The sequence below is a fragment of the Ammospiza caudacuta genome, chromosome 4, assembly GCF_027887145.1.
Source record: "Ammospiza caudacuta isolate bAmmCau1 chromosome 4, bAmmCau1.pri, whole genome shotgun sequence".
Taxonomy (NCBI): Eukaryota; Metazoa; Chordata; class Aves; order Passeriformes; family Passerellidae; genus Ammospiza; species Ammospiza caudacuta.
This window is the reverse complement of record NC_080596.1, coordinates 63,738,883-63,764,980: the sequence shown is the minus strand read 5'-3', so window position 1 is coordinate 63,764,980 and position 26,098 is coordinate 63,738,883. Positions and strand designations below refer to the sequence as shown.

The 26,098-nt window shown below is 43.3% G+C and overlaps 1 protein-coding gene across 1 annotated transcript; it reads right to left on the bottom strand.

Moving 5' to 3' along the window:
* Positions 1-820: 820 nt before the first annotated feature.
* Positions 821-25,816, bottom strand: LOC131556937 (ADP-ribosyl cyclase/cyclic ADP-ribose hydrolase 1-like). Its single transcript, XM_058803880.1, has 8 exons — positions 25,514-25,816; positions 11,827-11,956; positions 10,401-10,536; positions 9,625-9,707; positions 7,890-7,966; positions 7,173-7,265; positions 4,909-4,995; positions 821-3,100 (listed from the first exon to the last, which is right to left on the bottom strand). Exons 1-8 carry the CDS (start codon positions 25,750-25,752, stop codon positions 3,019-3,021), a joined length of 927 nt encoding a protein of 308 aa, XP_058659863.1. The 5' UTR covers positions 25,753-25,816; the 3' UTR covers positions 821-3,018.
* Between the last annotated feature and the right edge of the window lie 282 nt (positions 25,817-26,098).

The following is a 26,098-nucleotide window of genomic DNA, read 5'->3' as shown; positions in this document are numbered from 1 at the left end:
GGAGTCTTCCCAGGTACCTGCATGAAGGGTAGCCCAAAAAAATTTAGGGGAAACTTCTGCTTCATACTGATGGACACTGCAGTGCTGCCATGACATCAGGTTCCATCCAAAACCACTCCCCTGTTGCCAGAGCCCAGGGGGACCCAGACCCACCACACAATGTGCTGCCAATACACAGATAAACAAATCAAAACCCCTCTCAAAGATTTTTCCCCCATATTACAGTGCTCAGGCCAGGATGAATGGGGCTTTCAGCAAGCTGGTCTGGTGGAAGGTGTTCCTGCCCATGACATGGGGTGGAACTATGTGAACTTTAGGGCCCCTCCCAACCTAAACAATTCCATATTACATGAAATCAAACATGAGGCCAGGTGCTGGCTGCAAAGAGAACAGATCTTTCTGTATTTAATTTGTTTCCTAATAAGTTTATTGCTTGCTCTGGCTAAGTGAAGTTGATCAAAGACCAGGGGAGCAGCAGTGCTGTTGTGACAGGGTCAGAGAGTGGCTTTTGCAGCTCTGTGTGGTTCTGGGAGTGATAACATTGATATCACCTTATCACACAGTAACTCAGATTCCTCTTGTGTTCCTGGGCTGCACTGTAGCAGTGTTTGATGTGGGGTGAGGTACAAGCCAGCCTATTTACCTTGAGCAAATTATGAGAGTTAGCTTTTTCAGACTAAAAACATATTTTCAAAACCCAACCTTTTCCAAACCATATTACAAAACATTTATTCCAAAGAGTGGGGAAAATGCATGGTTATTTTTCCTTTTATTTATTTTCTGTGGATTTGGAACACTTTGTATTTGTTTAGAAGGATGTTTTGCTTGATAAGTCTTTAGCAAAGCAATAGGATTTGCAAGTGTACTTTTCTGGTAGGGCATGTCTGCACAGCATTTCAGATGTGTGATCATGCATAATAAAAGTGTTTGTTGGAAATGAGCTGGCTCATGTTCTGCCATGTATGTAATCCAGGCAGCCCAGACTTGCCAGCCACCTGCATTTCAAAGCCATCACTTACCCCAGCACAGTTGCCCATATTAATTGTGCACCTCAGCTTCCAAAAGCACAGTTGGCTTCTTACCATCTTACGACATCACCACTGACAAGAACAATCATCTTTCTCCACTGTTATGGCCAAGAACAATCTATGCTCAAGATAAGGATTCAGGATGCTTCACTTCCAGCCACCTACAAAGGCAATGACTTCTCTGTATCAGATGGAGAACACAGGCTGGGGAAGATGTGCTCTGTTTCTCTGCTCCCCTGGGTGGTTGCATGTTGTGTTTCATACCTTGAACAGATTTCTGAGTTGTTTTTAGGAGGTGCCCTATTTTGGTCTTCTGAGAATCTTTCTTTCTTAACTTTCTCAGGTTCTGTATAATGTCAAACTGAATTAAGAACATTTCTCATCAGCAATTTTATTAGAGATCTTAATTTTACAGTCAATATATTGCAACAGAAGTACAAAAGTGAGCATGAAGACAAACTTGTAAGTGATAGTCAGAAATATCCTATTTGAAAGTATTGGTTTGTGTCTATGTTGATTCGTCTAAGAAGTTACATAACATCTTGCAAATAAAAATACTTATTCACTTAATTTCACTTAATGTAAACATTATAAGTGAGGTCTTGGGTTGGTCCAGCCAGGCTCAGTGCAGGCTTCTATTGCTATTGAAGAGATGAGGCTTATGTAGAGATGCTCAGAATCACACCAGCTTGTGCAGGTCCATAACGATGCTTTGCACTCTGGGCAGTCACTAAAACTTGTGGCATACAACCTTCTCCCTGTGGGACCATGGAAACCCCAGTGTGCCTGCAGGTTTGGCAGCTGCTGCTCACACTGTCACCTCAGCACTAGGAGTACATCTGTCACCTCAGCACCAGGGAGTGTGTCTGCAGCAAAGCCTGCTCTGCTCTCTTGCTGTCAATGGCGCTGCAGCCGTGGCCACAGCTGGCCTCAGACACTTGTTTTGCTATAAACACTGCACTTGAGACTGGTAAAATGGAAATCAAAGGAAATCACTGAAAGCTGCTGTTTCAGTGCACCACAGCACGTCAGTGCTTGTGAATTCTACACCCCAAGGCATCACCTTTCACTGCAGAAACTGAGGTCAAGAGAGACTCCTTATTGTGGCAACTGTTTGATGTTTGTTTCTATTCCAGTGCATGGCCAAGTTGTGGCCTGAGGGACCTTTTATGAAAGTTGGAAGGCTGCTGTTTACTGTTATATTAAGAACAAAATGTAATCTGACCAGCAATGATGTATCCAGTAGGATTTTAATGGAGCTATGTGAGTCAGCCTCACTATTTTCTCTCCCAGCTGCATACTAAGCAGCTTTTACAGGTGCAGGCAACCCTCTGAGCAGGTTCTGTTTTTTTCTTAGCTCAGCTCAGCTGTCTTCCCTCCAGCTGCTTACTGTGATACCCATTAAAAGGCAAGAACTGCTGTGCCTATTCCATTGCTTGCTTTACCTGGTCAGAAGTGTCACAGTACCTGGGAAAGCCATGATTTATACCATGTGCCAATGGGCAACATTCCCCTCTGGGGAAATTTGCACTGGGATGCAGGGAAAATGTAGCATGCCCTGGTCATTTCCTGCCTAACCTTTCAGCAGGAAGGAAGATGATCCAGGCAAAGTTCCAGCACTGATCTAGGCAAGTTCTGCCTATCCTGGAAAGTCTCTTTCTTCTCTGTGCATGTCCCAGGGAATCCCTGCTCTGTGCCAGTGGCAAGCTGTACAGAGGGGAGCAAACCAGGGCAAAGCATCTGCCCTCAACTGCTGGCCATCGGAAACAGTGTTTGTGTGTGTGTGTGTGTGTGTGTGTGTGTGTGTGTGTACAGCATCACAGCTCAGGTACCATCTCCTGCTATCTGGCTGTTAGTATCACAGCAAGGATTTCTGGTTATGCACTCAGCACACACCATGCTACTGTTATCACTCTCAGCTCTGCAGCCACATCCTCTCCAGCTTTGCACACAAGTCAGGGAAGTCTTCAGTGGCACAGAGAACTCTGCTTCAGGGAATTGCTGAGCTGTTGGTGCAAAGCCTGCAGTCTGTGTGGTCTGGGTTGTGCACACACTGAAGGAGCTGAACAGGCCTGAAATAAGACACAAAACAAAGAAATATTTAATAATCAATTTGCAAGTACAACAGAATTACTTCACAGTTACTGAATGCAATGTGAAAGTCAAAGCGCATGTCACATCCATGCTTATTAAGCAGATGGATTTTCTTAGGGTAATTCTTTTTAATCTTGCTGCAGAAAGGTAACTTTGGTGTTTTTAGGGACAAGGGCAAATCAGTACAAACAAAAGTAGGAACTGACCTCACAGCTATTCTGCAAAATAAAAAATAATTACGAAAGCGAAGAAAGATCTCTTGCACAGATTGTGGAATTGTGGAATTCCTACCATGCTGGAAGTTCACCATCTGTGTTACTCACTGGTAAACCCCACTGCTACAACAGGAAGATGTTGCTGTGAATGTCAGATATGATGAGATTTTTTTCTAATGCATCCAGTGAATCCAGTTTAAGAGTCACTTCTGGAAGATACTGTTGAGATGGACAAAAGCCAGATAAAATGACCAACAGCAGCTGCTACATGGCATGAAAAGGCAGATGCTCAGCTGATACAGACCCACACGGTTCTGTTTGCAATACACTTACACAGTCTATCCTGAACTTTGGCTTTACCTGTACATCTCTTATTTTATTGTTATTCTGCATATAAAATAGCAAAATTGATTGTCTGTGTTGCTCAACCCAGTTGTTTATATATGTGTTAGTTGAACTTTGACAAACAGCCCTACTTGTCACCTTACCTTCAGCTGTGAGACACAGCAATGAGTGTCAGGTTCCTCCCTGGGCTAGGCCACAAGGGGTCTAAGCTGTGATAGATCTCCCCTCCCTGCCTTGCCCCATAGCTTAATTCATCCCAGGCTGAAATAATCTGTACCTATTTACAGGTCCTGGGAGTATTGGTTAAGGTTCCATTTACCCAAAGAGAAAGTTAGCACACGATTTGGCAGATTTATGCTCCACACCAGAGCTAATTTTTTCACAAAGATCAGAGCACCCATTAATCAGGTTCAGCAGTACCCAGACAGAAATATATTGCTCTGCCTTCAGATTTAAAGACCTATAATTTGTCCCCCTTTGCAGACTAATTTTTCCATACTTCAACTATTGTCACAAACCCAGAAGTTCATAGAAATCTTTGTTTACTTTGGAAATGTTCTTATCCAAGTATGAGTCCTTGACACTGAAAAGCTCTTCCTGACAGATAAGATATGAGCAATATTGAATGTTTGCCACTTTTCTAATGTCTCTAAAGAAAAAATTTGCTCAATGTGAAGGTCTCTGAACCCACACCTAGGGATAAAGGGTCTGTGGCTTTTGTATTTCCTCAGCAGGAAGATGGAGATTTCAGGCAAGTCAGGACTTGGGCTGCTGTTTCACAGACTTCTCTTTTTTTGCTCCTGACAATGGCAAATTACAGTAATTAGCAATGCTTATCATGTCTCATGCCTCACTCTCTGACAAAGCAGCAGGACAGGAAGCATGCTCGAACCATGGTGAAGGATGTAAGGACCACCCTTGGCACCCTGTGCTATCTGTATGCAGAAAGAGGAAAGCTGCCTGTTTGGTTCAGTGTTTTAGGTAAAAGCCCAGTCAGAAGAAAATCTGGTGGCTGGATTGCTGGATTGGTCCCTTCCTGAAAACAACTGAACCTGCTCAATGGGAGGAGAGCAAGCCCCAGCCCCAGGGCTGGAGCCCCTGAGAAGGACCCAGCCCCACTGGAGGGATGTCATGGCAGTGAGGGGGAGGTCTGCTCTAGCCTGCTGTAAACCTGCAATATTAGCTTTATGTTAGCAAAGTCATCACCAGTAAGAGTGGATAATTACCTGTAATTGTCTTCACAGATGATCTTAAAGTTTCGTTCTTCTAGAATGTTTATTAACCTCTGAATGGAATGACCTGAGCAGGATTCACTGTGGAGACAAGACTTCAGTTACCTGTGTTCCTTGTGTGTACAAAATGCTCACCTAAATTCCACACTATGGCACAGCTTTATTATAGGTAAGGTGCTTTAGAAGCTTGTTTGCCAATGTGCTGGGAAGCCATGGGGGTTGTGGAGCTTTGGCTGCCATTGGCCCTTGCTGGTAGAGGCTCTGTGATGTCCATGTGGTGTCCAGCTGTGCATCTCCATGAGAGCTTTGTGCAGGGGGACATCTGTGGGACATCACTCAGTCCCATTCCCAGTTCAGGGTGCTCCAGAAGTGCTCCATTGCTGCTGGTGCTTCCACAGCAGCACAATGCTAGGCTTGCTAAATCTGTCCAAGGGCAGAAGGGTCAAGTCCTCTGTGTGGTGAGAAAAGGCCATGAAAGCCAGCAGTGAAGTCCCAGGTAGGAAGTGAGATAGGAGGAAACTGATAAGAAAGCAGGGGATGAAGCAGGCTCTGAGCACCTCCTGTATGTCTGACTCAGTTTACAGCTGCTGCAGCTGCTCTGTTTTGGAAAGGGGATGTTTCAACCACTTTTGCATTGGTAGGAGCCCTAACTTGTGTATTGCTTTCCCATACAGATAAAGGTTTCAAGAAGCAGGTAGCATTCTCATATCTTCAAGAGCTGTATCTCTATGTTCAATTTAATTAAATAGCCCAAGGGCCCCAAAGATGTAGTGAGAGGTTTCACAAATGTCATAGGCACAGACAGAGACACAGCAAAAGCCTTGTTACCTCAAGGTAAAAATCATCTCCTCATCCAGAGTATAGGACTCACTTCTACTACTGGAGACAAATCCAGTTCCTAACATATGACATTAGCAGAGAGCACTGCCAGCTCTTCTTTGTTCACTAGACTTGACAAGTTATCAGTGATTCAACATGGAATACAAATCAGAAGATACAAGGAATGCACACTATTGGGGCTAACCCCCACTCTCTCCTTAGCAGCAAGTAGAACATTAAAAGGAAATTGCTATGAACTTGTCACAGGAGGAGGGGGATGTGTCCAGCAAGGGGTCTGGCAGGGCTCTGCCTTGTGTGAGCTGCTGAGGGGGAGCACAACAAAAATATCTGATGCTAAGAAATCATGGGATAAAGGATCCAGTGCCATGTGAGGGGACACTGATGTAAAGATTACTCAATTTCCTTTTCTCCAGCAAACCTTAATGCAAAGGAGCACAAGCACAAGACCCCAGCACAGAGGCACACCATGAACCATGGCAGGGGTGTCAGCTCAGGTGCACAGGGGACACCTCTGGGTGTCTGGGCTGAGGGAGGGGCTGCAACACGAGCTGGAGCTGAGTCAGAGAGTGAGGCAGGCTGAGCAGGGGCCTCACTCCTTCCTGAGCTGCACTGCACCATCACAGCCTCCCTCCTGACCCATGGCACCACAGCTGCGCTTTCTGTCGTGGACATCATTAAACTGTGGCAGGACATTATGGCCACAGAACTGGCTCTGAAAGGAGGGGTCAAAGGCACAGAGCATCATGCTTAGTGTTTCAAATGTGTTAGATCTGCAAATGAATCTGAATGGGATGAAAAACATCACTCAGAAAGGCTCAGATGTGCTTTGAGGTTGCTGTTCTGGTATCAGTAATTCCATGGTAAGCATTTCTACTATAGATTTGTTATTAAAAATCACAGAATCATTTAGGCAAGAAGAAACAGCTTGAGATCAAACCAATATGAGCTGGAAAAGGTTGCTCAGGTCCCAGTTAGGTTTTGAGTATGTCTATAGATGGAGACTCCACAACCTGATCTGTCATTCAAAAATGGCTGAGCATAATTATACTGCTGCTGTGGACAAACATATCCATGTTTGGATGGATACCTGGACATGTTTATCCTTGCAGACATAGCCTGGTCTCTGACTTCAGTGCTGCACCCATAGCAAAGGTCTGTGGACCTCAGTGGAGCTGAAAGGAACTTAAAGGCCTTGGGACCTCTTGAAAGCAAGGAAAATGTCATTGTGTTTTACCTGTAACTGTTCAGCAGTACCTACAAAAATACTAGAGGAAACAACAGTACAAATGTTATTTTTCCTGCAAAGTCAGCACCTAGAAGGTGAGTGTAAAGCAGATTTCATGAGTTTAAGACAGTGTTGCTGCCAGACCTGAGCTGTGCCCTGTGCCTTCCCCACAGTGCTCATCACTGTGCCTTACCTTTGAGGGCCACCAATGTTCTGCATGAGCCAAATGTGCACTTCAGTGACTTTATCTGGATCCAGGTTAAAGATCTCGATACTTCCAAAGATGCTGTAAGAATGGAACATAGAACATCAAAACTCTTCGTTTTCTCAGAAAGGTGTAGAGAGTATGCTCCCCAAACACCAGTGCTTATTAGTGCTGCTGTTACACCCTGTGAGAGAACATTATCTTGCCAATGGATTGTCACAGACTATTTAATTGCCTTATGGTCAAATGTTGCCTCCCCATTCTTATTTCACTTTCAGGGGAACTTTTGAAACTGCCTGCAGACAGATACAAGCTGAAGTTTTGGCATCTTTAGTGCCTCTTCTCCCGTTCAATTTCCTGGCTATTGGTTTGGTGCTAGGGAAGTGACCATGGCTGTCCCCCCAGAAAGAATATTCTTCATCTTTTGAAATTATTCATGACTGCACTTCCAGCCAGGTAGCCAAGTCTAGTGAAGTAAAATCAAAGAAACTGTAATAATTAAATAAGAAGTAAGAGCACCCTGCATACCCCCACATCCTCTGGAGGATTTCAGTCACAGTCTCTGAACAGAAGGAGTGAAAAGAATCAGCTTTACAGCACCCAGGGGTGAGTTCACCAAAACCCTTCTGCACTGGGACTCCCAGGCAGGCAGGCAGGCACATGCAGCCCCACAGGGACATGAATGGTTTTGTGTTGGGTGAGTACCTGCTGCTCCTGAAAGCTCCAGCTTCCACTGATCCATTGAGCATCACTTGAACCACACCACAAGCTGCTTCTGCAAACTGAACCAGACCAAGGGACATTACACTCTGACACTACAGGCAGTGCATGGCAGGCTTGGGGCTGGTAGAATTCACTGATGTCCTCAGAACTGCCTAACACAAGAACAGGATCTGGGCAATATTTTTGCAGAACATTTCAGTGCCAAAAAAAAAAAAGTCTCTGAAGGCTATGGCAAAACTGTGACAAAGCCCCATTAGACAGCTATGAGCGGGCAGTCTCAGGGTGCATGGGGCTGGTACAGCAGCTTGTCTGGTTTCAGTTTTTACAGGGCTTTCCAGAGCCCCTACAGCTGCAGCTGTCTGTAGGAACTCACAGCAATCCTCAGACTGCTTTAGCTCAGAAAGCAAGGACAAGCCAGAGCAGAGGTATCCCCAGTTTAAGGACACACAGACCACTACATACTTGTTTCCTTGTGACTCATGCTCTGTGTTCTTTTGTGGCTTGGGATTTTTCTCTCCTGATGTTTTAGTAAAATTATCACTGAGGATTTTTAACTTGATTTTTAATATACTAAATCATGTAATCGCTGCTTTTTTAGTCTTTCAAACCCATGCCCATATTTAAAGACTTCTAAGGTCTATAAAGTACCTATGCTAAATACATACACCATTGGTAAGGCAAAGAATTTTTAAGAAGCTTAATGCAGGTGACTGTACTTATCAAATCTTTCATGTCCTCATAAACAATGTGGCTCAAATTCAAATCTTGAGAGCTGCAAAGTTTCAGGAAGTTTCATTATGTGTAACTTTCAAATGTATTTAGCATGAGTTTTAGTAGATCTTGAATTTACATGGCAAGGAAGCCTGCAGCTGAGCAAACCTGGGTCTGTATGTGGTTCTATCTCTCACAGATGCTGGAACTCAACCATTTTCCCTCCTAGTTTACTCACAAAACACCTTTTTTTTATATGATGAGTAGACTTTTTCTTGCACACAAGAGAACTGGAGCATACAGGAATGCTGGTTTTCCACCTCGGTAGTCATCTACTGATAGTCATACCAAGGGTGAAATCTTGAGAGACAGGTAAAATCAAAGGAACCCAGGACATCAGGTGTTTCTCTGGCAGTTTGTTCCTGTACAGTGCTGACTCAACAAAGGCAGGCTAAATGCTTAGCTGGGACCAGCAGGATCTCATTCCTGGGATGGGAGTTGGATGTGTCATGGGTGGGGACATCACAGGAGCCTTGCCAGGCCCTGATGTGGGAGGATGTGCTCTTCAGCTTTATGCTGGGAAGTGCAAGGGGATTCTCGGCCTCTTGGAAAATGTCTGTGCCAATCTGGGTGCTGTTTTCCACATTGGCAGGCTAAAATAGATTTTACTGCAGCAATTGACGTTCTGTGATTTAATTAGGGTGATTGCTATAACTGTATCACTTGCAGAGCTCTAGGTCTCTGCCAAGGGTTATTCCAGACACTGACACTCAGCCTCTGTCCACAAAAAGAACGCCTGAACTACAAGGGCATCAAATGTTGTACATAAAATATGGGACCTTGGAATCCTACACCATGATTTCTAACACCTGGAACTAAAGCTTTTGTCAACTTCTACTATTCCATCTTTAAAGTCAAGATCTGCAAAATCATATTTCTTGGCATTGTCAGGAACTTAGTGCCTTTCCTCACTTTTAGATTCAGGGAGATGCAGTCCAGATCTTACCATCTTGGAGGCCATTTTCCAGAACACAGAGCCAGGGTTGCTCTCACATTCATTTCGTTTTGGACAAGATTCATAGTTGATTCCTGAGAAAAAATACATTTACAGTTAGAGGGAATATTTTTGCAAGGCTTATGTGGCTTTGTGGGCAAAAAGATTTGCCCTCTGTCAAAGCAAGAAGGCTGAATGGGGAGAGGGCTCTGAAAGGAGAAGGAATTTGCATCTGCTCAAAGGCCATCCTGTTTGCTCACACTCTTTTCAGGGATGCAGTTGCAGATACCATATCACAAATAATTCTCAGAAAACAGAGAAGGGAAAACACACAATCCCAAATGTGAGAAACGGGCTGGCTATTGACAAGTATGGTCTGATTGCATTGAAAAATTAAACTTTGCCCAACATTTTCAGTAATCGCAGCCCAGTCTAAAGGTTCCTAGCATTAAGCCCCAAGCCAGGAGTCAGGTGAGCAGTGATAGCCCCAAGGCACCTGCACACTGCCCCAGCACTCTGATGTGGCCAGGTCCTTCCTGAATAACATTCCTGCTTTGCAGTCTGTCCCATAGGAACCACAGGGTAGAAGCAAGCAAAGCACAGGGGGCTAGATGTGGCCATTAGGTAAAACAGCAACTTGGTGTTAGAATAACATCCAAAGCTGTGGTTTTTAATTTAACCTGAGAAATAGGTGTTATTTTCAGAATTCCAAAATATTGGACAGTTAAAATTTTAAATTAAATCACTAGAAAATGATGTGAAAAGGATTGTGTTTAGGTGTAGGTTACCTGGGGCAGAGGGGTCTCCACACCATGAAACTCTGTCAGCCATATAACCCAGCAAGGTGTCCTCCAAGGTGAGGAAATTCTGATTGGATTTTGTATAGCGATGAACGAGGTCGTTTGTCTTGCTCCAAAACAGTGACTGTGAAATAAGGTACAATGTCTGGTGAGTGATAAGCTATACCACAGCTGGCCAGAAAACTGCTCTGGAGAAAACCAAAAAGTTAATGACAATGAAGGAGTTTTGAAATGCAGCAAGTTCACCTCAGTGGGTCAGTTCTTATTTGAACACTGTTGTTTGCAGAATATTTTGGGTGTTTTGTTTTTTTTTTTTTTTTTTTGGGTGTAAAGGAACATGGTTTAAGGGATTTTGAAAGAAAGGTTTGGCTAGTTTTCATAGGATAGTTCCCAAATTTGTTGCTTGCTTTTGAGCTGCACATGGAAGAACAGCTCTCTGGAAGCAGAGTCCCTCTAACAGCATGGTGGCGTGCTCCTTACAGAGAGCCACATGCTCAGGGAATGGGGACATCCCTGTCACCTCCCTGGGATGACCCTGGCTTGAGGCAAGCCTTACACTGGGATGATTCCCAGTGATACATGGGCAGGGTTACTGGGCCCAAAGGTGCAGCTGCAGGACTGTTGCAGTGCCACTGGCCATTATATACATTCACAAACGAGATGGGGCAGATCCGGACCAGTGTCGTGAGCTATTCATTCAACACATCAGTCTCAGTACATTGTTAGGAAAATGGAGACAGGATGTTAACAGCTCTCTGATCCACAGGGAATGCCAAGGAGGTGTGACATTACAGCATAGCATAAAACCATTTTGGCCTAGATTTCAGCCAATCACACATAGAGCAAAACATATTGACAAGAATTCTATCCAATCATATGAAACACACGTAATGGTAGTTAAAACACAGACTTGTTCATGAGAGACAAAGCACAAAGATCCATTCATACTAACCTTGTAAAGATATACATTAAATAACCTTGTTGCAATCTATAAGGTCAGTTTACAGAAGTCTGTTGTGCTATTTCTCACGTCTGCTCTACTGCTTAGAAAACTTTTCGCTGTATTAGCAATGTTCACAAATCTGCTTTCAGAGGCCTGCCCTTTTCAACCACTTTTCTAAAAACCCTCTAATTTTATGAATCCCAGCAATTTCCCCTCTCTGTTGACTCAGAAAGAAACTTTCATTTTCTTACCGTGTACTACTTGCGTTTCATAGCTCTACTGTAAAATTTCTGCTTATTATCTGCTGGAGGCCTATTCGCGCTCATCCTAAGCATTGCTATGTTACAGCACAGCAACTTAATGCTGTGAAGGCCCAGTCTTTGCAGTAAGTGCAAAAGTAAAATGTGAGATGGTGAGATCCCCCTGCCCAGACCTGGCATCCCACCGCAGCCCACCCTGCACTGGTGTTACCTTGTTGCAGGGTATAGGGTGGCTTGCCAGCTCCATCAGAGGCTGGTAATCTTCTGGTGTGATATTACAGGGGTTCTTGTAAATGAAGGCATCTTTTAATGATTCCCATATTTTTAGACAATCCTTATCTCTGCCAAAAGATTAAAACATAGTTAGTAAATATTTATGAGTATTTGTGCCTGTGAAAGGTTCTCTGTGGTGGTCAAACACTAGAAGAATTCCAACTATGCCCAGGCACCAAATTCATGATCCATTACCAAAGCAGAGTATCTTCAGCAGATTAAGTATATACTGAGGAAAGAACAGTTCAAAATATCTCTCTTTCCTGCATTTCAAATTAGTTCGCTGCAATATCTTAAAAAAAATCTTTACCCCTTAAATCTTTACCCCTTAAAAAAACCAGTGATGATTTTACATAACCAAAAGATCAAATTTCTTGATTATTCACACCAAATTATAAGAAGCAAATAGCTTCTCAGACTATAGGTTGTACATTTTAAAAGTATGGTCAAAGAATACTGTCCCCTCAGATACAGCAAGCCAAAAATATGGCTTGTCCCTGCAGAGAGTTTGATCTTAGAAAAAAAACCCTGTAATTTTATCTAAAACAAAAGCAGAGATTTAGCTTTTTGGGACCTGAGATTATTTTTATTTATGCACTAATTTTCAGCTGTTGACTTGGGTGTATTAAATTTTCTCCTGGAGGACATGTCTCTGTCTGCAAAGCATAAATAACCCACAGAGACCATACTCCAAACTTTGGTACTTTATTTAGAGGTTAGGAAGTTGTAAATACCTCTCACTGCCACTAAGGATTACAACATGGACACACTGAATCATCCCAAAGAGAGGCTCCAGCTGATGGAGAGATGACATTAGAGAACAGGCAGCTGTCCCCTTTGCTCTGCACAGTCAATGTTATCATAAAGACAATTTGTACAGCTTGGCTGTAAGCACAGGCACATCTCATAAACATTTATATGGCTCACACTTTCTAATTTGTCAAATGACTCCAGGCAGACCTTTATTTATTTCTCTTTTTTTAAGCTACTCCTGAGATCTGCTTTATGTAAGAGCATTAACAGCCCCAGGTGACAGCTGGGTACTATAGGGGGATACAGTATGGGTAAATGAAGGTGGTATAGAATGTCATCTTATCCCCTAAAGAATTGCAGCTGGACCAATTACTAAAGATTAGGAGCAGGCCTGATCTTAACAGGCCACAACTGTAGCTAATAAGCAGAGTGTTATAAAAGAGTGGGTTGGTGGGCTCTGGAGTCAGAAGACTGCTACAAAGACTAGGAAGAGTCAGTGCTTAGAGGAGCTGACTATGAGAAACACTCAAAAGGTGTGAAACTCTGGTGATATAGAATCCTTGCACTATAATGGTGTTAGAACTCTTGATAAATAAGACAACAGGGTACCTGGTGATATATCCTTTCGTATGGCAAAGTTTTTATGCTTGATTTCAGAAGACAAAATATTTTTCAAGAACCTATTAAAAAAATCCACGTTTTTTTATTTCCAAAGCAGAGAGGTAGGAGATAGACACAATATAAAACATTTCTGCTGCTAGACTCAAGCCATGGCCATGAGAGGCACAAAGAAATCAGCCAGGTGATTCATGATCATGCCAAGAGAGATTGCTGAGTCAGTAACCCAAGGAATCAGTGTTCCATCCTTAGCAGTGCATGATGTGTGTCAACATCTCAGTACCTGAGAGAAGAGTCTGTATGTACAGTCCTGGCAGAGCTGAGCAAAATTGCATCTTTAATGTCATAAAGCGGGTAGGTCTTAGCCTGCAAGTGGGGGAGGCTCTTCTACAGCTGCTGATCACTGTGGAACTGCCAGGTGCATCACAGGGAGGAATGTCAGTCATGAAGATGGGCTTTTGTGGAAGCTAGGCAGTTTCAAGCATTGTTTTAGAAATAAAAATACAAATCATCAATGTAAAAAAATACATAAAAAGCTAAATAACCTCTTCTTTTTGCTGTCCTCACTTACCTGTTTTGTTGGTTTTTTTACAAATGAATAATAATCATTGGCTTGCCACTGGAAAGCTATTTCTTGGATATGGAGCACAAATTTTGTCTCACACCCTGAAGAGATTACCAGGCACATAGAACTGTGATTTTGGCTTACAGATGATAAGCAGTGAGAAGGCTTGAGGACCTGCAAACCCAGCTGCAGGAAGATGTGCCGTTCTTTCCAGTCTCACTGTTGAGGTAGATTCTGTTAATAAATTTTCACCTGACCTTTTTCCAGCACAGAAATAAATACTTGTCTGGTGTGCAGCATTTAACTCACACTGAGCAGAGGAGAGGACAGAGACTTTCTGTAGCTCTGGGCCTTCTGACACAATATGAGAAGTTGGCTGGCATGTGGTATGCTAAAAATTCCAGCAAGAACAGCTTCAGGTTGAAACAAGAACATGTGCCTTGCCAAAAGAACCCAAAAAACAAATGCCTGAGAAAGAAACTTTTCCCTTAAAGTTGCTCCTAAGTCATAGAATGTGTTGATTTAGTGTTCCTTCTGGATTTACAGAAGAAAGAAAGGCCACAAAAGAGATCCTCACTCTACCAGTTAATCAGAATTATCTGAATTAGATAAATACAGAGTGCATGGGGAATACTCTTATGTGCCACACTGCTGTGGGCCTTGGGCTCTCTCTTTCTCTGGCATTTGTTTGTGTATTTTGGGTTGCATACAAACTAATTCTGCATCCTATCTGCAAATACCATATTATCTCTTCAGGCATAATGGACTTCTTCCTTTGAGGCTACCTTTGTTTGTGCTGAAATATCTAAAACATTTTATTCTACTATAGACTCTTAAAATATTGAATCCAAATTCAGTGGTATGTAACATAAATATGTTACATTTAACATATTTAATGTTTAATTTTTTCAATTAAACTTGAAAAAATTCTGTTTCTGTTTAATTTTTTCAAGTTTTCTTTTTATGAATAGAATTTGGGCAATACTGGTAAATGTGAAGTAATAGCTAACAGAAAGAACACATGAAATCTTCAGTGAACTTGAAAACTGCAACATTCCCCTGGAAAACAAGGACTGAAGAACTTGTCTTAGGATCTTTTTGAGCCAGAGATTCTACCCTGAACTCAGTATAGGACACAATAAGGGTTGGGATACAAATAAACTTTTCCTTATTAAATTCAAATGTTATGCATACTGCAAAGCATATCCTCCATTTGTCCTTACATTGGGGTAGAAGTCCCATTTTCCAATAAATTTGAGCATTTCTATCCATTTGCCTTGTATATGAATATCACGTTAATCTATCAAGCAAACGCTGGGGCCAAGAATATTTCCATTAGCATCTATCCCAGCAGCCAAATTTTAATGTGCATATTAGAAAAATGGACAGCTTCTGCATCATTATTTCTTGCATATCCATACACTGGTCTGGCTAACCTTGAAAGAATATCCTTAGACTGAAAGGAATGGGATAGCACTGAATTATCTGGTAAATAACTGTCACTATAGATTTTATTTTGCCTTATAATTTTTTTTTCTTTAACTGGACATGACAGAGCAAATTCATCCCCAATTGAAGCTGATTTAATTGGTATAATACCAAGGATAAGTTTCATCCCTTCTGATTTCAGTTACACCATGAACAAAGTCTGCTTTCAGTTCAGCACTGGATGGACACTGAATGCTGAAAACATCTGAAGAAGGGCAGTGTTGTCTCCAGTTTTCTACTCAAGAATTTGAGAGTGATGCCTAAAGTATGGGACCCATTTCAAATTTATAAGAAAAGAATTACTTCCAGACTTTGTTCTGGAGAACTCAACCAACTCTGTCCATGTTTTTAAATCAGCCTGCCAGGCAGAGACACTTTGCTGGTGACACCTGTTCTCCCCTGCAATCAAGATCAGATTTTCCAAGGTCCAGAATTTCATTTCTAAAACATTGCAGTGTCTTTGGGCCACCCTGAGTTTTTAATTGTGGCCCTGTGGTGAAGCTCCAAAGTTACAGCTGGGAACATTCCCCTGAGCCCATGTCCCTAACCTGTGCAGTGATCAAATCTCTGCAATTTGTGTAAGAAAATCCTTCTCATTTGCTACCATCACCAGCCAGAGCTGTGATGAACCTAAGCACTCAGAAATCTGACTCTTTAAAAAGTCAGCAAGATGTTTGTGGTTGTAACATAGATCCTTAAAGACATAAGGCCAGTTTTCACTCTTCTGGGCATCTAAGGCATGGGTTTCAGGTGTAAAAACCCAGATATCTCAGAAGGGGAATGTGTGTCAAATGAACTAAATGATGTAGCAATATTTCTGCATCTAACAAACCCTACCTTTGCCTGTGCCAATTTATCTGCTGCATTTTGATAAACTGTGATGGCTGTGGACAGCAGTAAAATTTACACATCTGTAGTCAACCTCTTTTTTAATGTGAGCTTATGTGTAGCTATGTCTTTATGTCAGAAATTTTACAAGGACCAATTATACAGTTGGTATACAATTATATGTTTATGCCTGTGTTGAGAGGAAGCCCTCTGTAACTCAGAATCCTTTAGCTACCTTTTCTGCCCTAAATATTCCTGGGGTTTTATTTCTTCAGCTTTCCCCTCTCTAATTCCAGCCTTGCCGTGTCTCGCTGCTGCTTTGGAGCAGTTTTTTTGGAGCTGCTGCCCAGGCAGCCGAGGCTCCCTGGAGTGAAGCTGGGCTGGGAGCTAAAAGCGAGGAGAACAGTGCCATCAGGTGGGAGAGGAGCTCCTGGGGAGCAGCAACTCCAAAGACGTGGGGCTCTTCTAACCCGACCCATCTGCAGGGCACGGAGCTGGAAATGGGGCTGAGCACACAATGGATGGGCTCCCTTCTTGTCATTGCAGCGCCCAAACCTCCCATCGGGCATCTTTGTCCTACAAATCAGACAGATATGAATTAAGAGAGGTCAGTCACTGTTGTTGCTGAGGGTTTGATGACACTAACCTGCTGGTTTCAGCATTAGGATAATGGAAAGGGAGAAAATTAGCAAGGAAAGCGATGAAATAAGAAAATCAGATCTGTCAAGCTCAGTGTCTCCAATAAGCACAAGCCTCTCGTTTCCCATTCAGTTTAATTACTGCAAATTGTCTGCCACCAGAACACTTATGGTAACAGATTTTCTGTCAACATGAAAATGACATGCTTGATTTTTTTGGCAGCCTGATTTGGTAAGTATTGCTTTCTGCTGATTACATAGTTCAAAAGTCAGTAACCAAAGCATTGGAAGAACTAACTGGGCATGGAGAGGGAGATCCAGAGCCCTGCCTCACAGGCAGATCACTTCTGGAAAGGCTGCCTGTAGGCAGAGCAAGTAAATTCAGCAGGGCAAAGAGGGGGAGCCTGGAGGTCTGGGAAAAGGAGCCCTAAGTGAGATTGCTGCTGGAGGCACCCCAGGGCTTTGTGTGTTCCTGGACAGTGAAGGGCCTGGAGCCAGTACCAGCTCCTCAGCACACCAGCCCTTCACCTTTGGCAGCAACAAGAAGGTTTTAAGGGCAGGAGTATTTGTGGCTTTGGTTTATGGCTCCTGGAGTGTTTTATGTGAGTGGGGAATTGCTGCTGCAGGACAACACTGAGCCTTGTCCCCTTCTGGGAAGGGCTGAGCCAAGAGGAGGCAGCTGCAACCAGTGAAGGGCTCATCCACATGAGCAGACTGTTCTGCTGCCTGGATTCCAGCCTTCCTGGGTGAAAAACAAGCTGCTAAAGCAGGTGGTGTGTGCAGAGGTGCTCTGTGAGTGGAACAGAGCCCCCAGAAGGGCAGAAATCTCACCTGGACTACATGTTGACAGAGGATCATAGTTGCTCTATTTAGTTCAATCTTCCAAGTGAGGGCCATGTCATCAACAGATATAGAGGGAATAAATTTTAGCTGGCATGTTACCCTTTGATCAGAAAGGGTATTTGTAGCAGAGATTCAATGTTAATATTAAACTTCTAAGAACAATTCTGTAACACTGACCTAAATTAAGGTATGTACAGGGAAATATTCAATGGCTTACTGCACTTTCACTTTTTCCCAACCATTACAGGAACTTGCACTACATTCTTGTGTTTTGTTTTGCTTGTTTGTTTGTTTTTAATAGCACTAAAGCTGCTGGAATGTGGCATAAATTCAGTAATTTGGGAGAAGTTCCTGCTTCCAGGGTGGGCTCTATCAGCAAGACACAGACAAGGGAACAGCTTGGAGCTTTAGTACATCTGTGAGTGATCTTCTTGATAATTCCTTATTCTGAGGTCATCCCTGGGAAGACAGAATGTATCTTTAGCTTTTTTTTCCCTTGAACACTTGAGACAGACTTTCATCCGACCCTAGAGGGAAAAAGAATCTATTCCTCCTATCCTTATGGATAACCAGAGATACATTTCTTCATGGTTCTCTGAGGTGTTAATTGAGTTTTAACCATACCTTAGTAATGACAGCTGAATTACATCACCTCTGAGTGTGGGGTTTTCTCACTGACATCTCCACAGATATTATAGAAGAACAGAAGCAGGGAAAAGTGGGATAGACCAGTATTCCCTTTTACAGCAATCAGCTCATAAAAAAATTTAATAATTTCAATCCTAGGGTGATGCTATAATTTAGGCAGCCACCAGGCATTGCCCTGTAGAGTCAATTCTATAAAATCAATAAACAAGAGAAAATGTAAAGAGCAGGCAGCTAACTGACTGTGCATGACTAAATAGCTGCAAAGATGTACAGTGGAAAACTAAGCTGAAAAGTTTTTCATCAGCAAATACTTCTGATTAGCATGTAGAAGATCAGCACAGACAGAATAATATTCTCTCTAGTTTCTGGGGGAATTTGATTGCAAAGGATATTTTAATAGTGACACAATATGTGTAAACTAAGCTAAACGTGAAAAATTATTTGAAATCCTATGGAATCTTGCAGTAAGAACCATTAAACATCTATAAACTATAAAATTAATGTAAAAAAGTTTGTGTAGATGAGAAATATAGAGTAATTTAATAACAATTTTATATGATAAAAACTCAGTATAGAAAACAGATAGGTGAGTTGACATTTGGCTGTCAAGTGAGAGATAAATTCAGATCTCAACAACATTTCTGCCCCTTAGCAGTACACTGATGTTGGCCAGGGACAAAGGACAAAGTAACTTTTGACATCTCCCTGTTACCCTTGCTGGATGCTCAGACCTTGGGTTTTCTGTGGAGTTACAGCCTGGCAGGGAAGATTTTCAGCACAGAACTGAGCCTGAGCTTTGCACAGGACTGGATGGCTTTCCACAGCCCAGCAGTGGCATTTATACTCCAGAAGAACAGAAATAAATATGCTGGTGATTAATGATCTCAAGAACAAATAGATGATAGCTACCCACTGCCCTATGAACTTGTCTCTTGCTAAAAGAAAGTTAATTCTTTCTAATGAGCTTCCTTTAGAAAGAGATGACAACAATACCCAAATGGACTCCTACCTCACAGCCCAGAGCAGTATGGAACTAGCTTTAAGCAGCATGAGGACTCTTTAGAGGGACAAACCCCAGAGCCAGTAGCCCCACCTCTATATCCTCAAGTACTCATCACTGTCTTTTTGTGCTCACTGAACATTATATTCCAGTTCCCCATTAAAGCTCAGTACAGCATATTTCAATAGAAGTGTATTTTAAGTAGGGCTCAAACAGCTGTTAATATTTACAGTGAAATCTTTGCTACCAATAAACTACAAGAACAGTCAAAGTCACTTGTATACAACTTAGGGAAAAACAGTTGTAAAAGAAAACCTTGTTATAAACATTGAGGGATAGAATAAATAAAAAGCAGAGAAATGTAGGTTTCATGTAATAAAGGTAAACACAGAGAAGGTATTAAAATCAGCACACAAGCACATGAAATAGGGGAGGGGAACTTTAAAGGCAAACACAAATGTTAGGACTTGGGTATTTTAATAAGCAGTGTGCTATGGTGATGATACAGTGCCCATCTTAATGCTGAGAGACAAACCAGATGTAGGAACAAAATATCAAAACAATTTTCATTAGAGATGAGCCAAAACATTTCTTCATTGCTGTTTGTCCTGGTTTCCCAGTGGACTTCTTACAAGTCTAAAGGCAATTCCTAAGAAATGAAGCAGCATGAAGAAGGAAGGCACTTCTGGTGATCATCCAGCCCAACCTCTGTCTCAGAGAACGTTTCTCAGGACCAGGATCTGTCTTGTTTTCAATGTTTCCAAGGATGGAGCCTCTACAAAGTCTCCAGTCAAGTTCCAGTCTTTGATCTCCCTCATAGTAAAAAACCTGGTTTTTCCCTACGTTTATATAGAATTTGCTGTACTGTAATTAATGCCCATTGCCTCTTGTCCTGCAACTGAATACCACTGAGTAAAGCTTGACTCTCTTTTCTTTACTCCCCTCAGCTGGTATTTACCACCTTGAGCCTTCCCCAGGCTGGGCAGTCCCAGGCTCTGAACCCCTCTCTGTGTCTCAGACACTTCAGTCACCATCATGGTCCCTCTCTGGATGTGCTCCAGGTGTGTGCCTGCCTCCCTTGCAGTGACAGGACCAGAACTGGCCCCAGCACTGCAGCCACATCTCCCCAGGGCTGAGCAGAGGGAAAGATGCCCTGTGTCCCCCTCTGCCCATGCTCCTTCTCAGGCACCCAAGGCACTGCTGGCCCTTGTCACCAGGGCACACTGATGGCTCACATCAGCTTGTCACCAGGCCCCCGTGTCCTGTTCCACAGACAGTGCAAATAAAGCCTTTTGTTTGCTCTGGGACCAAAAAAGATGGCACAGCAATGACAACAGATTTTTTTTTAGAAAGCATAGCCTTACAAACAAACACTGAGTCTTTTGATGGATATCCAACTAGGGAGCTCTAGAAATCTGCTGAGCGTTCTAAGAGGGTTGAATGCATTGCAACTGGGTAGTAATTTGTGCTTTTCAGAAGACTGGTTCAGTAATGGTTTCTCTCATGCAAGGCACATTTTCTCAATGAAAAAACAAACCTTAGGTAAGTTTCAGTATAATCTCATGGCTGTAAAATAAAGCTAGGATTTTTGTGACACTGAATCAAAAATCATGGTTATTTAGTGCCATGCTTGATGTGAAAGCAATAACAATCAGTGAACAAACACAAAGAAATTAGATTAAAAATGCCTAGTAAAGCATGAAGGCAAAATGCAAAACAACAAACCCCAGATTTCTTTCAGGAGGGAATTATGCTGTGAATGCAATCGTATCTCACACAAAATCATGATCCATATGTTCTTTCTGACAAAATGTATCTCCATAGGCTGCAAAGGAATGGGAAGGCAAAATGCATTCATGATTGTGCAGTCAGGAGACAGAGCTCTCCTGGACATGCACCAACTCTTACTAAATTTAATGGAATTACAGACTTAAAATTTGTTACAACAGAACTTGCCACTAACAATAAAAACAATATTGGTTGATCTAATTATATTTAAGGGGGAAACATATTCTGTGTCCATACAAGATTGCATGAAAGCTGTACTGAAGTTTTACACTTTCAGCTTCATCATCAGGTTTTTGTGTTGCTTAGTCAGGCACGGTGGCATTGTTTGGCCTGGCAGTTACATGTGTTTTTGAAACTGCTCCCTGTCTGTGTCCTTGGTGCCCTCTTCCTGTCAGAAGTTAGACAAAAAATAAGCTGGTTTGACTTCAAACAATTTTTAAATAGTTAAATTTATAAATAGTAGGTCCTTGCCAGCTTCTCTGGACACAGCCCTGTGTAATGTGCTCTAGGATGTTCCTGCTTGGGCAGGGAGGTTGGACCAGCTGACCTCTGTATCCCTTTAAACCTGACCCATTCTGGGATTCTGTGGTTCTGTGAATTAAGACCAAGGAGTGACTGCAGCTGTGAGGGGGGAGCAGTCACTAGCTGAGAATGAAAATCCTCTTGAGCTGCAAATGTAAAATCAGTTATTTCTAGATGCAAAAAAAGCATCTTTTATGCTTTGGGCATTAGTGACTATGACCTTTTAGATAGCATGGCTTCTCCACTCCTTCCCCAGGTCACAAAGTGCTGCTGGTTCCTGACCTCAGGCTGCCAATTCAAATGTGGTGAAGAGGAAACCTAACCCAGCTAACTTAGGCTGCAGCTGCTGCCCCTTTTTCTGCCCCAACAGGTACAGAGGTGCCCAAGCAGCACCAGAAGCAGCATCTTGGAGTGATGGGTGAGTTATGGTGTCACCACAGCAGGTCTCAGCAGGGATCTGCTGAACTCCCTGAGCTGTGCAGGGGAGCCCAAAGCGCTGAGCCCCGGCTGCCCCCCCTGCTCTGGCTGTGCCAGGGATAGACTATTGGAAATTTGGCGGTGTGAGACTGGAGGTGAGACTTGCGAGAGGTTTGCAGCCACAAGAGGGAGTCCCTATTGCTGGGAAGGAGAGGAGGAAGTCATTGGAGGTCAAATTGTTGCTTCAGACTAAACTGCTTTTGGCTTTGTTCAGCCCAAACTACCATGCATACTGAGGGCCACAAGGGATTTTTACAAGACTAGTGAAATCAGAACTTCCAGCTTCTGTTAATGAAAAAAAGGTAAGACTACCAAGCTGTGACAAACTTGCTTTGGAGCCAGTATTTTCCAGAGAAGTCAAAAGAGAAATATTATTCCTTACTGTCAGTATTATTTAGGTGTGTGACTGTGTGCAGGGAACAAACCCCCTAAAGCCTGCTGCTATACCATTCACATTTCTTCCTAAAAAACAGGACTAATACTGAAAATGCTTTATTTATTTATTGAAATGTTTGGCACTCTCTTCCTCTTCCTCGTGAACTTTGCCATGACAAAGTTTATGCAGGAAGACTGAGGAAATTGCATGTGTACAAATATTGAGAGTCAGTCAGCAGCAGAAATAAATCTGAGGATTGTATGGCATGCAAGCAGTTGAACAAAATTATTACTAGCAGATGCTGTAACACAGCACCAGAGAAATGTCCTTTTGTGAGCAAGTTCAATGCAGAGTTTTTGATGAATTTTAAGAATAAACAAATCAACAGGATAAAATCTAATTGCATGAGGTGTTTACAAAGCTCTGCTGCAGACAGCAAGAGCCTTCCAGTGGCCTCTGTGGGCTTGGGTTCAGCCCAAAGATTGTATTGGAAAAGAGAAGAGCACAACCAGAGTGAGCTGACTGGGCATGGTGAAAGGCTCCAGCAAGATGAGGGAGAATGCAAAGAGGTATCCTCTAGAGTTAGAGTTGTGGTAGTGAAGGTGTACACTACCATGTCAGAAGCCTTCTGAAATGATTTACAGCACACAGATGCAAAAGCAGAGCTAAATAGAGGCTGTAGAACTCTGTTAAAGCCACCTGTGGTAGCCAGTACAATATCCATTGTCATGTCAACCATCCCCCTTTTCTTCAAAACCTGCCACCTATTCCAATCTGAAATATGACACTCCAAAGTGTAGTAAATGTCACTAACTACCACAGTGAATAGATTTAATGTTCAGAAAATGTCCTCAAAGGTGGAACTTAGTGACTCTGATATAAAAAAAATTAAAAATACATGGAAGTGTCCACGAGTTTACCCAAGGCAGATCTTTTAAAAAACATATACATCAGTGTAAGATTAAAAGGGAAAGAACAAAATATGGACAAATTTATGAGAAAATGAAAAGATTTCCTACCAAGATAACGAAGTTGCCATGGTGGGAAGCAGTGGCAGCAGCAGTCCTGGCAGAGTGCAGGGCACAGCTTGCCCAGCCCACAGCTCTGCCCATGTTTCTGCAGTTCCCTGTCCCTACTCTTCTCTTTGATTAACTGCACCACAGACCCCATACCACAGAGGATCCAAGGCCTACATTAATGATGAAAGGTCCCACTCTCTGATGTGTCCTAAAGGCACTCAGGTCATTATCAGAAAGTGCCAGTGACAGAGAGGCTGGTTACACAAACTGCACAGAGCTCAGAAATGAGCAATCTTGGCTTTGATTTCCAGAAAAGCATCTGCATTTAATTCTCCATTCAGGAAACCTCTGAACATTTCAGATGTACACAGACAATCATGTTTTCCTTCTTCTGTTCTATATGCTTCAGAAAAATCTGTCACTTCAATAAAATAAAACAAAAAAGGGTCCTACTATACAGAAGTAATTTAATCTGAAAGAAAGTGAGCTCACAGCCACACAGGTATTAAGCACTGTTGGATTATAAATAGGCCAAAATACTGCACTTTGTACTAACAAACTTTTTAGAAAACTTGTGATCATGGATTTGTGATTTTTTAAAACTGTCCTTGATTTAATTGCCTAAACAAATAATTCCTAGAGATATTTGTGGTCCAGATTCAGACTGTGTTGTCAGTGACAACACACGTGGCCGTGGCTGAAAGCACATTCACACAAAAGTGGTTTTCACATCTTCAGCACCTCAATTTGAATGAAACAAGCCCATGTAACAAAGGCTGTTAGGCCTGAAAACAATTTCAGATTTAAATATTGAGTGTAATAAATCTTAAATTAATAAATTAATTTATGCTTTTAGAAACATGTATATGATTTTGCAAGTTTCAGGAACTTTTAAATTTTATTTGCAAAAGAATCCTCCTTTCCCTCACTAAAGCCACTCAAATATTTGACATAAAGAGTGAACAAGTCTCTGTGTGCTCAGGCCATGGTTTTCCACATGACCCTTCAAATACTGCAGATCAGCTTTTTCATACAGTGCAGGATATCCAAAGCCAAAAGAAACCCAAATGCAAGCAAACTATACACAGCTTTGTTCTCATCAGCTCAATGTCATGAAAACAAGAGAGTGCCTTTTTCAGGACAAAGACCAGGATGGTTCTGTCACCTGGCCAAGGCATGGGGCAGCCCCACAGCACTCAGTCCAGGGTGATGGAAAATTCTGCCAGAGGCTCACTGGGCAGGGCAGCTTTGTGGTGCCACAGAAGGGATGGATGGGTCCCTGCTGAGAGACCCTGGCTGCTCTGGAACCATCCTGGGTGTCCCCAGCACCTGCTGGGGGTCCAGGGCACTCCTTATTTCATACTTTGCTTTTCTCTGCAACAAAGGGGATCAGAAAATCAGTTCTCAGCTCTAATACACTGTGGCAGACCTGGGCCCATGGAATTTCTTCTGCAGGAGAGGAGGGGCGGGATGCCAGGGGTGTTGCACTACCTGCTGTGATGAGCTGAGCAAGGACACCTCTGGGGGAAGGGGTTTCCAGGGACTGATGAGCTGGTATTGTGATCCACCTCTATTTCTCCATGCAAGCTCTCTGAGCTCATCAAGAAGTCATATCCACATGCTAAAAACAGCTTTTGATAACACCAAGGTACTTCTGCATGTTTTCCTAACATTTTTGCCTGCCCTATAAGTCTGTGTTGAACCTTGTCCTTTCTCCTGTGTAGTCTCGGTTACAGGGCTGTAGTGTCACATTACAGACTTCGGCAGATCAGCTTTACAGCAAATTGCTTCACCTCCATGTACTCAAACCTGCTAGAATCCAGCTTTTATTTCAGCTGGCTTTAGGGAAGTTGTAAAATCCATTTATAATTATGTTTTGATTAGTGTTACTTTTATTGCCCCTGCAGGTAGTTTCTTTCAAAAGCCGCCACTGGGGCACCGAGTTTGTCTGTACATTTTCCTACAAAACAGGGTTCTGATTTCTCCCTGCCCCTGCCAACCCAGCCAGGTGGAGCCGAGACAGTTTCTGCTCACCCGACACCTGACCCAGACCTGTACTCACCCCAGCTCCGGGTGCTGCGCCGTGATGTAGTTGTAGCATCTTCCCACAATAACTTCTTGCAAGTTCTTCGTGGTCCCCCTGTCCTTCCACTTCAGCATTTGGGGACTGACCTCGTGCCTGCCGTGGGTCAGCAGAGAGGCCAGCACCACGGCGAGGACCAGGGCGGCCAGCAGCACGGCGATGCCCACCAGGAGCACGGTGCGCTGCCGGGCCCGGGCCGAGCCCTGCTGCAGCGGCATCGCGCTGAGCGGCGGCGGCAGCTGCGGGACAGCGGGACGGAGGGACAGAGGGACAGCAGGGACAGCGGGACGGAGGGACAGCGGGACAGAGGGACAGCGGGGACAGAGGGACAGCGGGACAGAGGGACAGCAGGGACAGCGGGGACAGCGGGACAGAGGGACAGCGGGGACAGAGGGACAGCGGGACAGAGGGACAGCGGGACAGCGGGGACAGAGGGACAGCGGGGACAGCGGGGACAGCGGGGACAGCGGGACAGCGGGGACAGCGGGACAGAGGGACAGCGGGACAGCGGGGACAGAGGGACAGCGGGGACAGCGGGACAGAGGGACAGCGGCTCCTGCAGCA

Bases quoted from the DNA above. Each gene is read 5' to 3' on its own strand.
- LOC131556937 (XM_058803880.1), bottom strand. From the start codon at position 25,752: ATGCCGCTGCAGCAGGGCTCGGCCCGGGCCCGGCAGCGCACCGTGCTC. The intron at 7,967-9,624 runs GTAAGATCTGGA...GGTCTGGTTCAG, and splicing joins GGAAAATGGCCTCCAAGATG to TTTGCAGAAGCAGCTTGTGG. The intron at 4,996-7,172 runs GTAAGGCACAGT...TTGTCTCCACAG, and splicing joins AACATTGGTGGCCCTCAAAG to TGAATCCTGCTCAGGTCATT.